General features: G+C 36.7%; 2 protein-coding genes across 3 annotated transcripts in view; one reads left to right on the top strand and one right to left on the bottom strand.

Annotated features, from left to right (window-relative positions):
* The first annotated feature begins 2199 nt into the window (after window positions 1-2199).
* On the top strand, window positions 2200-4341 carry LOC128865730 (probable arginine--tRNA ligase, mitochondrial). Its single transcript, XM_054106033.1, has 4 exons — window positions 2200-2260; window positions 2353-3508; window positions 3595-3964; window positions 4026-4341. The coding sequence occupies exons 1-4, from the start codon at window positions 2225-2227 to the stop codon at window positions 4177-4179; spliced, it is 1716 nt and encodes a 571-aa protein (XP_053962008.1). The 5' UTR covers window positions 2200-2224; the 3' UTR covers window positions 4180-4341.
* The window catches only part of LOC128865736 (28S ribosomal protein S9, mitochondrial), a 56689-nt gene continuing 48089 nt past the window's right edge, over window positions 4206-12805 (bottom strand). For both annotated transcript variants that reach the window (XM_054106053.1, XM_054106045.1), the window contains exons 7-8: window positions 4558-4720; window positions 4206-4467 (exon numbers count right to left, since the gene is read on the bottom strand). In XM_054106053.1, coding sequence (XP_053962028.1) covers window positions 4376-4467; window positions 4558-4720 — 255 coding nt within the window. In that variant the 3' untranslated portion in view covers window positions 4206-4375. The remainder of the gene's footprint in view (window positions 4468-4557; window positions 4721-12805) is intronic.

Genomic DNA, 12805 nt, shown 5'->3' on the forward strand with positions numbered 1-12805 from the left:
AGCAATTGTGAGAAGTCTCAATGACAGGAACGTATGGAATTTTCAGGGGTACTCGTTTTGCGCGCGAGGTACACCACAGTCACATATTTCACCAAAGTTAACAGATATATGCTCAACTGGTGTAATTTAACAGCCTTTGAGAATTAAGAGCATTTCTTTGGAAAGTTTCCCTTTTGTGCGCAAAATTAGGTTACAGGTGCTTTATTTGCATGGAAATTTTTGAATTTGAATTGATTTTGCGTAATTTGCACCAAAATGTCAATGTCAAACAAAAGGAGTCAAATGAACTTTAGTTTGAGAAAAACTTTTGATTGGCGTCGCACAATTTTCATTCGTTGTCGATTTTCCGAATTTTTTTAAACTTTATTTTATTCAAAACGAGTAGAACGTGTCGTGTGCGCGGGTGCAATTTGAGGAATAGTTAAGTGAAGTTGTTTTTCTTTTCTACAGGACACCATAGTAGCAGAAAAATGGAGGCAGAATGTGCATATTGCCAGGGCGGAACTTCTTCCACTGTGCAGAGCCAATATAGGAAGAGAGAATTCACTGCTATCAGCTCTGTTAAAAGTTTCACCATACCCCGGCGGTGGTTAGACTTCATTTTTGACAATTCACACTATTCGTGGCTCGCGAGACTTCTCTATACATTAACGTTCTCTGAATTGTGTTCATAAGAAACAAATATTCCATTTCTTTACATCATTTAAGAAATTACATCGCAACTTCATATCTCAAGTCATACAGATAATGTAATCAAGAAGTTGGCGACATAAATAAGAATGTTTGATTATATCTTTTATATTTTTTGTCACATTTGTAAGCATTTTTTAAAATAAAATTATGTTTAATTAATTTTCTAATCGTTGAAGTAAAAACTACCTTGTATAGAATTTATGGAAACCACAGATGAAATTTGATAGTTCCCTCTATGCTTATTAGAAGCATACTTACATTGGGAAACTGAAATGAAGTTAAAGAATTATCAAAAGCAAAACTTAATTTTCGAATTATAAAACTTCGATAATCCCCAAAAACATACCAACATAAAATCATGATGCTATTACTAAGGTATTGAAAATAATTTACTTTTATTAACAATGATATATTATTTTTACTTGATATCGTAGTTTTATTTCGCCGCTGAATTTGGAAATATTTCAAGCCACGGAAAAGTGTTTCTATGCCGGCGCGACCGAATGCTTTCCATGATCAACATTTTCGACTATTGGCCTATTTATTTAATAGTTTTTTTTTTATGTACTACGTGAAATAAATCTAACTGCACCTGTTACGTCGAGAATAGTTTTGCACCCTATTATTTCCGGCTAGGTAGCTCTAGGTCACATTAAGAAATATTGCAGGATACATCTTCCATAAGCTACACTTTCAGACTCCCAACATCAAGGAGAAAGATATATGTGAGGAGGAGGAATTTTGATAAGTAAATCGCCCCACCTAAGGTAGTTTATTAAAACTCACTACAGCAATGAAGAGGGTATTCCACAAATAACAACTACAAACAATAAATAACTAGTTTTAATTGAATTGAACAACACTGAAATACAAGTTTTATTAGTTTAATCATAAATAATATTTGAAATGATTTGTTAATTTGAACTGAATAAAAGACTTGTATGCATGACACTTTTCACAGGGACTGCACTCACTTGCTTTTTAAACGTTAGGAGATATTACACTGCTTGAATAAATTATAGATCGCTAAATTTCATACACCGAATTGCTAATTTCAAGCACTTAATTAGTAATTTAATTGTTTTGTCGAGTTCTAAGTTGAAGATCCGCTAGCAGAGAATAGTAATGTCTTGAATGCTATCACGGTGTACAGAATACAGAAAGTGGCACCTTCCGAAAACCGCTACTTCATTATTGATGTTTTGGAAAATTTGTAATTGAATTTAAAATCTTAAAAGCACATCATTACCAATCCATTCACTTAATATTCACAAATAAGTAATTTCTCTCACTGTTTTTACATATTGACGACACAACGAATTAGAAAGGCACATCTTGTATTCTATCATTCTTCATGCCTGCTCTGTAAATAGCTCTTACCATAGCTCTAACAAAACTTTATAAAAATATATACTTTTTGTTAATACCTGCCACTCAAATTTCAATCAAAATTCCGCATCGTAGTAACCCTGTCAAGCAGCTGTTTACCTGTTCGAAATGATAAGAATTACTCCGAAGATGATCTGTCAAAATGAGTGCACGAATTCGTCGGGCGATTTGTGAAAAAGTAAGTAAATTAAACTTAAATTATTTTATTTGACTGAAAGTGACATCACAATTTAATGCATAAAATTTCTTAATAATTACTCTGCCTTGCAGATTTCACAGGCGACACAATTGGGTCACAATGTCTACCATGAGTTGGAGGTGCCTATAAAACGGCAAACAAGCCCAGCACTTTCAATACTACACTGGACACCCTTCCCAGACAATGTCGCCAAAGAGCTGCTTCAACTAATACCACGCCTACAATTCGATAAATCTATTATCGAAAAAGTGAAACTGCTGCCAGCCACTGGTAGAATTCCCGCACGTCTAGAATTTCAATTGCAAACACAATCGTTTGCAGAGTCACTGTTACAGCAGAATGCCGACCTTGCTCCACAACTGGACGCGCATATGGTATTCGATTTTAGTTCACCCAACATCGCCAAGCCGTTTCATGTCGGCCATCTGCGTTCCACTATCATTGGTAATACACTTGCTAATTTGCACCAGCATTTAGGTTATCGTGTAACCCGTATAAACTATCTTGGTGATTGGGGTACGCAATTTGGCATGTTGCATGTGGGTGTTCAAATGCTTGGCATCACCGATGAACAGATACGTGCCCAGCCCATTGAAACTCTCTACAGAGCTTATGTCGCTGCCAACACAGCTGCTAAAACGGATGCCAGTGTTGTTGAAAAGGCGCGGGAGTGCTTTACACAGCTCGAGGCAGGCACTGATGCCGATATGGCGCGACAATGGCAACATTATCGCAATTACACCGTTGCCGAGTTGGAGCAAGTATATGCGCGATTAGGGGTGTGCTACGACCAATACGATTGGGAATCCCAGTACTCACAACGGCAAATCGGGGATGTGCTGGATAATTTGCAGCAACGTGGGCTTTTACTGGGCGAAAGTGATGGACGCAAGGTGGTAAATGTGGACGGGAGACGTGTGCCGGTTGTGAAAAGTGATGGCTCAAGTTTGTATTTGACGCGTGATATTGCAGCTGTGCTGGATCGCTTTAGGCGGTATAACTTCGAGCGCATGTACTATGTAGTGGAAAATGGTCAAGCAGATCATTTTAATGCGCTCTTTAAGACGACAGCAGCGCTGACAGCTGATATACCGTTGGACCGGATGGTACATGTTAAATTCGGGCGCATACATGGCATGAGTACGCGTAGCGGCAAAGTAGTTTTCTTGCGCGATGTACTCGACGAGGCGCGGAATATAATGCTGGAAAAGCAGTTGAACACTACAAGTAAGTTGGTAAAATATTCAATTCATAATGTAAGTCAGTTGCTTTTACCATTAACTAAAAACCACTTTACTTGCATCTATTGGCAGCCACTAAAGTCGAACTATCAAGCACATCCAATGATTACAAAACCGTTGCCGATGTATTGGGTGTATCAGCGGTTATTATAAATGATCTGAAGCAACGTCGCCAACGTGACTATGACTTCGATTGGCAGAAGGCATTGCAAGTGAATGGTGACACAGGTATCAAATTGCAGTACACACACTGCCGGCTGCACAGTTTGCTAAAAAATATGGCGCACGTTGATATTAGTAACAGTAAAGTGGACGTAGCGCAGTTGGCAGAATCGGAAGCGCAAGATTTACTTCACGAAATAGCACGCTTCGAGCAGATGGTGTGGCTATCCAAGCAGCAACTAGAGGCGTGTATCTTGGTGAATCATCTATTCGCATTATGGTAAGAGATTTAGGCTAAGTTTGAAGAAAATATGTATTTTACAACCATTAATTCATTTCAGCAACTCTACCAGTCGCGCTCTGAAACGTTTGAATGTTAAGAATGAAGCGTGCCTTGCCAGACAACAAAATCGCTTGCTCCTTTTCACTGCCGCCAAGAGAAATTTAAACACAGGCATGCGTATACTCGGCCTACGACCGCTGGACCAAATGTAGTCGTTTACTAAGTTGTAAAATCATAATTTATTTTTTGTTCGTATCTATGTAAATATATATTTCCGTGTTTGCGCTACAAAATTTGTACAACAAAAGTGACTGGCAAATACAAACTCGATTTAGAATAACAATACGAATAACATTAGATTTTATGCTTATAAAGTTGTTTTTTTTTAATACAGAAAATTGAAAAACTTTAACGCTTCTTCCATGTGTACTTGCGACGTGCGCCTTCTTGTCCAAACTTCTTGCGTTCGCGACGACGATAGTCACGTTGCAGCAGACCGGCTGTACGTTTTAATGCAAGAAAAAAAAACAAAAAGAAAATGTAAATTAGTATAAGTCTAGAAAATGCTGGAATAAATTATTTGTACATACCTAAGCGCATCGATTCTATCATTTCCTGATCAACGAAACTACGCAAACTCATTGCTATACCCCAGCGAATGGCGCCTGCTTGTCCAGATGAACCACCGCCCTCCACGTTAGCCTCGATATCGACTTTGCCAAGCATTTCGGTGAAAATGAGGGGGAATAACACCTAAAAAAAGAGATAAAGGGACTCAGTTATGATATCAAATCGAAAGTAAATTTAAATAATAAGTATATAATTTTATTTCCAAAAAGAAAATCAAGAGCAAATCGAAATAGTTTCTTTTTTAATGTAATATATTTAATTCTCTTTTTATTTTCACGTCCAAAAAAAATTTATATTTTTAAGTTTTTTTATTTTTATGCCCTGGTTCAAAATCCGCTGTGGACATGAAACACCAAATGATGGAGAATGTTTTTTCTAATGGCGGTCGCCCCTCGGCAGGCAATGGTAAACCACTAGGTGAATTTCTGCCATAAAAAAGTTTCTCATAAAAAACCATCTTTATTTTTTAAACAAAGTGTGACTCAGTCGATGCTACGAAGCAGGTCACTGCCTTTTTGTTGTTGTAGCAACATAAACAAAATTCAACCTGTTTTTAGGGACTGCTGCTGAAGTGACATTCCCTGGTCGGAAAGCCGAATGCAAACAAAGTAGTAATGAACTTTCTCTTCCCTCTCAATAATCTTATAGTAGTAGCAGTAGACGGAAGTACAGGGTGGGCCATATTGCGTTTGCTTTTTGAACCACCTATGTTTTTGAGAATGGTAACACAAATGACATGTCAAAAGTGTTCATAATTTACTTAAAGGTTTGACATTTACGAAATGGGACGCTATACGCTTGAACAAAATTGGGAAATATTGAAAACCTATTTCCAAAGTGGTGAGTTTTCTTCTTCTTTTCTGATGAAGCTCATTTTCACATCGGTGGCTACGTCAATAAGCAAAATTGTCGGATTTGGGACTCAGAAAATCCACACGTTACTGTTTGGTGCGGTTTTTGGTCTGGCGGCATCATCGAGCCATTTGTTTTTCGAAAATGCGCGAGGAGCCGCGGTTACAGTAAATGGCGAGCGTTACCGTGACATGCTCAACGAGTTGTTTCCAAAAATTGAAGAGGATGACATGGACGACATTTGATTTCAACAGGACGGTGCAACTTGTCACACTGCCAAAGTTACACTCGAATTTTTGGCTACCGTTTTTGAAAACCGAATAATCAGCCGAAATTCCGATATCAATTGGCCGCTTCGGAGCTGTGATTTAAGCCCGTTGGACTATTTTTTGTGGGGAGCCGTTAAGGACAAATGCTATGCGAACCACCCAGAGACGATTGATGCTTAAAAACACGAAATCAAAGTTGCCATTCATGAAATTGGAGCCCAAACCATCGAAAATGTGCTTAAAAATTGGGTTGATCGAATGGCCTACTGTAAAGCCAGTCGTGGCAGTCATTTGAACAACATTATTTTTCATTCATAAATGACAATGTTCAATCTTCAAAATAAAAAAAAAGTTTGAAAAAATATTGATTAGTTTTTTTTTATAGCCGATTCACAAAGCAAATTTTACATGTCCCACCCTATAGTAGTAGCAGTAGACAGTATAGTAGTAACAGTAGAAGAAGAAGTAGCAGTAGACATCTGCTAAAAATTGACGATGTCCTAAATGGCACTCACCGAAGGTCCCTCAACACCATCCCCTGGTGTCTGGTCTCCGATAAGGACATTCATGGGGCAGTAGTCTGTAAAAGTATAGAATATCAACAAATCAAGAGTCTGATAGGCTACCTTTCGCAGTAACCCAGTGTCAGCTGGCAGAGAGTTATATAATATTATGATAGTTGTGAGGGAGTAAAAGCGCATTTCTCTTGGGTTAGTGTTCAGACGATATCAGAAGACACCCCATGTTTGTCCTGAGCACGTTGCTGTATGGCCTTCATCTACTGAACTCTAATAGTACCCAGCAACCCGATTTGTGTCGTAAAGTTTAATACAGGCCAATTTAAGGCCGGCGGGCCAATTAGATGTCCTAAATTCAGTAGTTTTCGCGAAGCGTTGTAGGATGAGAAAAAAAACAATTAGCCAAATGAAGTTTTGGGGATAGTTTAATATATATTTGAACTAAAAAAAAAAAATTGTACAATCTCCAACAATATATTGTAAGCCGAGTTATCAATAGATTCCCAGAGCGCCTGTATCCAACTTCTGTACAAGATACAACTTGCAATTTTCATCTGAAAACAAAAAAAAAAAAAGATTATTAATTTTGATGTAATTATCTTCTTTGTGAACTAGAAAACATCCAAAAACTTTTTTAAGCGACTTTTTTACCCAGTTGAAGAGTTTTTTTTTTCCTTGAAAAACCACTTTTTTTTCTACCTTCCCCAAAAATTCGAATTTTATGTGTTTCTTAGTTCACATCGAAGATAATTACATCAAAATTAATAATAAATTTGCGATGAGAGGAAGAGCAAATTAATGGAAATAACCATAAAACGTTCAAGTTATTTACAGTTGATATTGGTGTGGCATTGTCTTTCTGCTTAGTTGCCGGGCTTTTTTGTAACTCACATGTAAACATCTTTGCTCTCACTTCAGCAACACTCTTATTAATGTAACAACAGTGGATATCAGGCGGCTACGCAATTAGCATTTCCCCAGTTAGCATTTTCCCCAATTAGCCTTAAATCGTTACTGTTTGCAATCTCTTTTTCTCGCGTTATTATGTTTCTCTTTTCTACTAATATACTTATCTCAACGGACTTACATCATTAGTATGTTCTCCATATCCTTAGCCTAACTTAATTAAAAATCAAAGAAAGTAGTGGAACTTGTGCTTGTTTAGGTTTTAGATCAAATAATTTCTGCAGCACTCAGCTGTAGGCTGAGCTTTACGAAGTTATCGGTATAGCTCGATTAGATAAAAAGTGGCCTCCTTCGCGTTGGGAGAACAAATAGGGTAAAAGTAAGCTTTCTAGGCTTGTGTTAGCACGAGAAAAAAAAGCAATGACAAGGTTATGGTGCCTATTGAGAAGCAGGAGAAATTAATGCATATGTTGGATATTGAAAACAACCAGACATAATCTGAATAAAAAAAATTAAAAAAAAAATCAATTTACTAAAACGCAATTTTAAGATGCATTAAAATGCATTCATTCATTAACTCACTTCTCTATTTTTACATAATCAAATAGCAAAGGAAAATTTTTTATGAATATAAAGTAGACTTAATTTTTCGCACAATTCAAAACCACAATAAATTGCAAACCTAAGTAAAGTGTTTGTAACAACAATAGGAATTGAAAAAATTTACCTGTACAACTACTTCAATTGTTATTGCAAATTAAATGTGGGAGAGTAATGAAAAAAGTGAACTGATGCAATCAAAAATTAAAAAAAAGGAAAAAAAAACACAAAAGTAAAATAAGGTAAAATCAAAACAAAAAACAAAAAATCACGAGAACTATTGAGCATTTGTAAAATTCGTCTAGTCTAGTATATTTTGGAACAAAAGAAGCCAGTCACATAATTACAACGGCAATACTAAAAATTCCAAAGCGCCACAAATAGCAACACTAGATTACATACGCATACACATACACACATATATACATACACATACCCTCGTACAGATATGTATAATATATATAGCAAATATAGACAGCCAGTCAAGTGTTGCAAATAACCTACAAATCATCCACACGTTGACGCTCCACACCAACAACAACAATGCTTGGCAGTATATTTTTGGTTGACATTGAACAATAGCTTAGTCGAAATTCGAGAGAGCATTTCGACTTGAACAGCATTAATAGTAGTTGAATCCCGAAAACAATCGAAATTTCAATTTCATGGCAATGTGAAAATTGGAAAAAGCTGCACTTCAAATGCGATTTCCTGTGCAAATATTTACATGAGGACATACATACAAAAGTATGCACTGGCGGATCTAAATACTCAATGAGGGGAGGGGGCCTGGACTAAGAAAAATATTACTAATATAATTAATATATTAAATACTATCAAAACCAATTTAAGGTTTTGTGTTATGTTCGAAAAAAAATGTCTGCGATTATAAAAACCATAAACAAAATATATAAAGGGTACGTCCAGATGGCAGTAGTGAATAATTCCTAGATAAAAGTAAAAAATAATTGGCGCGGAGGGACCAATTTGTGATTTTTTTGGTGGAAATAATCGTCCGAATGAGTCGACAATTCGAAGGTTGGTGAAAAAATTTCAAGAAACTGGTTCTGTCGAGGATAGAAAAAGATAGATAGATTGGCGGATCAAAAATTGGACATTCTGTTGAGATTATTGCTGCTTTAGCGCAAAGTGTTGCTGAACAACTTTCAACATCGACCGCTTGACGTTCTTAACAGTTAGGCATTCATGCGACTGTTTGGCGTATTTTAGCTGTAGATGCGTTCTAGGTGGACATTTAAATGATGTAATTTTCACATATATAGAGTTTTTCAATAGCAGGTGTTATTTAAATATATAAAAGGCGAGAGGTGATTAATGATTTTTTATGGCCGGACTTGGATGGTATTGATCTGGACAACGTTTATTTTCAACAAGACGGCGCTACGTGCCGCACAAGCAACGAAACCATAGATCTTTTACGATAAAAGTTTCTGGACAATGTAATCTCTCAAAGAGGTGATCACAATTGGCCACCGAGATCTTGTGATTTAACACCTTGTGACTTTTTTCTTTGGAGCTACGTGACACCAACCGCCCAGGGTCGATTCAAGACCTCAAAGATGGGATTCGTGAGGCTATCGAGGACATAGGGCAGCCACTTTGCAATTCGGTTATGGAACAGGATATTGTCCGGTAAGCGTGGTCGTGGTGGTCATTTGCCTGATGTTATTTTCCACTATTAACGGCATACCTTCCTCTTTATAATGAACTAAACATCATTTATATTTAAAAATAGCATTTTTCTTTGAATATCAAAATAACAACTCTTATTAGATAACCCTATAGTTGTATTTTGAACAAAAATTGAAAAATCTAAATTTTTACATTTTTTTATTTTAAAAGAACAGGCGCGTCTTTTGAAAGACCCTTTACATGTGTATAAAGTAGTCTTGTATCATATCCATGAACTTCATATTTTGAGAACTCCCTTTTCAACTAACCTCTAAGTTTACAGCTCACTCATTTGCACAACATGCGGTTCTACGCTAACGGAATGACCCGGATGTATGTCCGGCAAAAGGTTGTCACTTCAGCAGCATTCCCCGTATATGTATGTGAAATTTTTATGATGCTAAAACAACAACAACAACACAGCTGCCTGTATCATGCCGGTCAACATACTTTTGTTCTCTCAAAAACTTGGTAAACTGTCCGGCCGACATATTTAACGGTTAGTTTATGGACCTTTTAAAATTTGTAGTCGGTTTCCAAGAGAGAGTTAAATTATTTAACTCGTTGCAAAAGAAGGGCTGGTGTTGTTTACCAAAATTAGCAGCTCTGAAAGCAGTCAAACAAAAAAAATGAACTTTTACGCCCTTGGCATTGCTTCTGGAACTAGCAAATCTATGTCGATTCGGCAGTTGCGGAAACGAAAAAAGTTAAAGTGCACTTTAAAGTAAGGTATAGTTTATCGGCTAGTAAAGCTTACTCTATTGAACGAAAAAACTGTATTATTAGGTCGGGAAGTACTTCGAAAGAGTGTATTAAAACCAAACATCACAGGTGATAAAAGATGAGTTGACTGCAGAGGATATGGTCGGGAAGATTCTGTAGAGATTCGTATTCAAATGCTACCAGTATTCGCATTTTCTTTAAAGCATTAAAGTTTAGCCACCAATTGAAATGCTTAAAAGTTCCTTCCTTTTTTACTTATTCTATAGGTTTTGCGGTGCTTTGGCCGCAAAGTCTCCCCAAAAGGTCCGTCAGTGCATGTGAGAAAGTGTATATATGTACATATTTGTACTTTAATGCCTTTAGATGGGAATTTGAATACAGTTAAAAAAAGTCATATACAATTTAGAGGAAATAAATGTACTCCCATTCTATGTTTACATGTACAAGCCTGTAGTACATTGTTAAATGCCAGTGTTTGTCAGCAATTATCTTCGTATTTAATGGAAAGTGTTTGCATTGAATTGACAGCCGACAATTAAATGTTGCTCATACGTACCGTGGAGCTGATGCACACGAAGTAATGAAGCGGTTATTGAGTAATGCACTCAGCGTGAAATGAATGTATAAATAAAATGTAAAAAATCTGCTAGTCTTATGTAAAATAGCAGCGGCGTGCACATTTCCACTTTTTTATTCCCCTTGATGCGAACAGCCAAGCTGGACTTAGTTTATAATTACTTGTAAGTTTATTCTTGGAATTTACCAGAATGATACCAGAGCATAACATAACATATGTCGTGCATACATACATATATTGGGATATGTACATATATGTGAGTGCTTGCTCTGCCAGCAGAGCACAAGCAGCTCAGCAGTTGTCAGACAGCATTCTTTACATTCTCTTAACAGCGCACTGAAGACTTACTTAATCAATTGTCAATTTTAGCTTTCAGCATCGTAATAAAATATTAGATAACTGCTTGCATAGCAGGGGGCGGGACGCAGGTATTCAGTTAGTTAGAGTTTTTTATGTTGCGTTCATGTGCGGAATATGCAAATGAGCAAACTGGTAATTCTGACTTACTGAGAAACAGCACAGCTTTTGTCGTTATTCTTGATCGCTTCACACACTAAAGGAAGAGAAGTTTCAAGGAAATATTCTTACGTATTATTATTAGCTGCATTCGTTAGGTACTGAGTGATAAAACAAATTACATGTAGATGTAAAGCAATAACATAAGCCAGGTATACGGGGAATGTTGCTGAAGTGACAGTCCTTGGCCGAATATAAATCCGGCTCGATTCAGTAACGTAGACCCGACTGTTGTGGAAACCAGGTAATATACTCCAGTTGAGTGAAGTATAGTAAAGTAAAACTGTATGTAGGGCAGCAAATTGGAATGTGCTTTGGAGGAGTATTAATTATTAATTCGAAATAAATAAAACAATTTTACATGTTTCAGTTTCAGTTTCAGATTCAGATTTTTAATTAATAATTATTTTTATGAAGAATCATATGTTTTATGACAAGTAGTATTTGTGTTCCGTGTAACAATATGTTATTAGAAGGAAATTTTATCCGAGTCATAGTGTTCTATTCTCACTCGAATGATGTTATTAATCTAGCCAAAAAACCCGTCCTACAACGGCATCAAAAATGTTGAGCAAAAAATTCTACTGAAAATTATTAAACAGACACAACCAATTTTATCAAAATTCCATACGAAACTCCGATTTTGTGGCAAGAAATGATAGGAACTTTCGTTCTTTCTACTCATCACAATAATTCATCCAAACTCAGTTCCTTCAGTAAATCTAGAATGGAGCTGGGTTGGACTGAACGTACCTTCTGCTCAAATATGAACGAGACGTTATCAATAAAACGGTCCGCGGATGACATATGGCAAAAATAAATTTTTTGTTTTTTGGTAGGACTGTTATAAGCTTACATGGCAAATTTCAGCGTGATATGCCACATAGTTTGTTTTCTGTGCTACTGTAAACAAGTCAAGCTCGAGTGTGTTCTTCGAATTTAACGATGGAAATTCAAGTTGAACAAAGAATTTGTTTGAAATTTTGTTATTCCAATAAAATTTCGGCTTCAGACGCCTTAAAAATGTTGCAGACAACCTATGGGGACTCTCCTCTATCGCGTGCACGTGTTTTCCAGTGGTACAAATCGTTCAAAGAGGGCCGTACATCGGTTGAAAACTTGCCTCATGAACGTCGTCTAGCAACATCAGTAAACGACGAAAACATCGGAAAAGTAAAGGAAATTGTGCTTGAAAATCGCACAAATCGCACAAATCGCAAAATCGGTTAACGCTGAATATTATTTAGACGTTTTAAACCGTTTGCGCGAGAACATTCGTCTTAAAAGGAAGGAATTGTGGGGCAACAAGTCATGGTTCTTGCATCACGATTATGCACCAGCTCACACATCACGTCTTGTTCGCGATTATTTGAACAAAAATAATGTTAATATCGTTCCGCAAGCACCGTATTCGCCTAATATGGCTCCATGTGACTTTTTCCTGTTTCCCAAGCTCAAGTTGCCGCTCCGTGGAAAACATTTTGAGACAATTGAAGTCATAAAAGAGAATTCGAAGAACACACTCGAGCTTGACTTGTTTACAGTAGCACAGAAA

This window comes from Anastrepha ludens, chromosome 2, assembly GCF_028408465.1.
Source record: "Anastrepha ludens isolate Willacy chromosome 2, idAnaLude1.1, whole genome shotgun sequence".
NCBI classification, from domain to species: domain Eukaryota; kingdom Metazoa; phylum Arthropoda; class Insecta; order Diptera; family Tephritidae; genus Anastrepha; species Anastrepha ludens.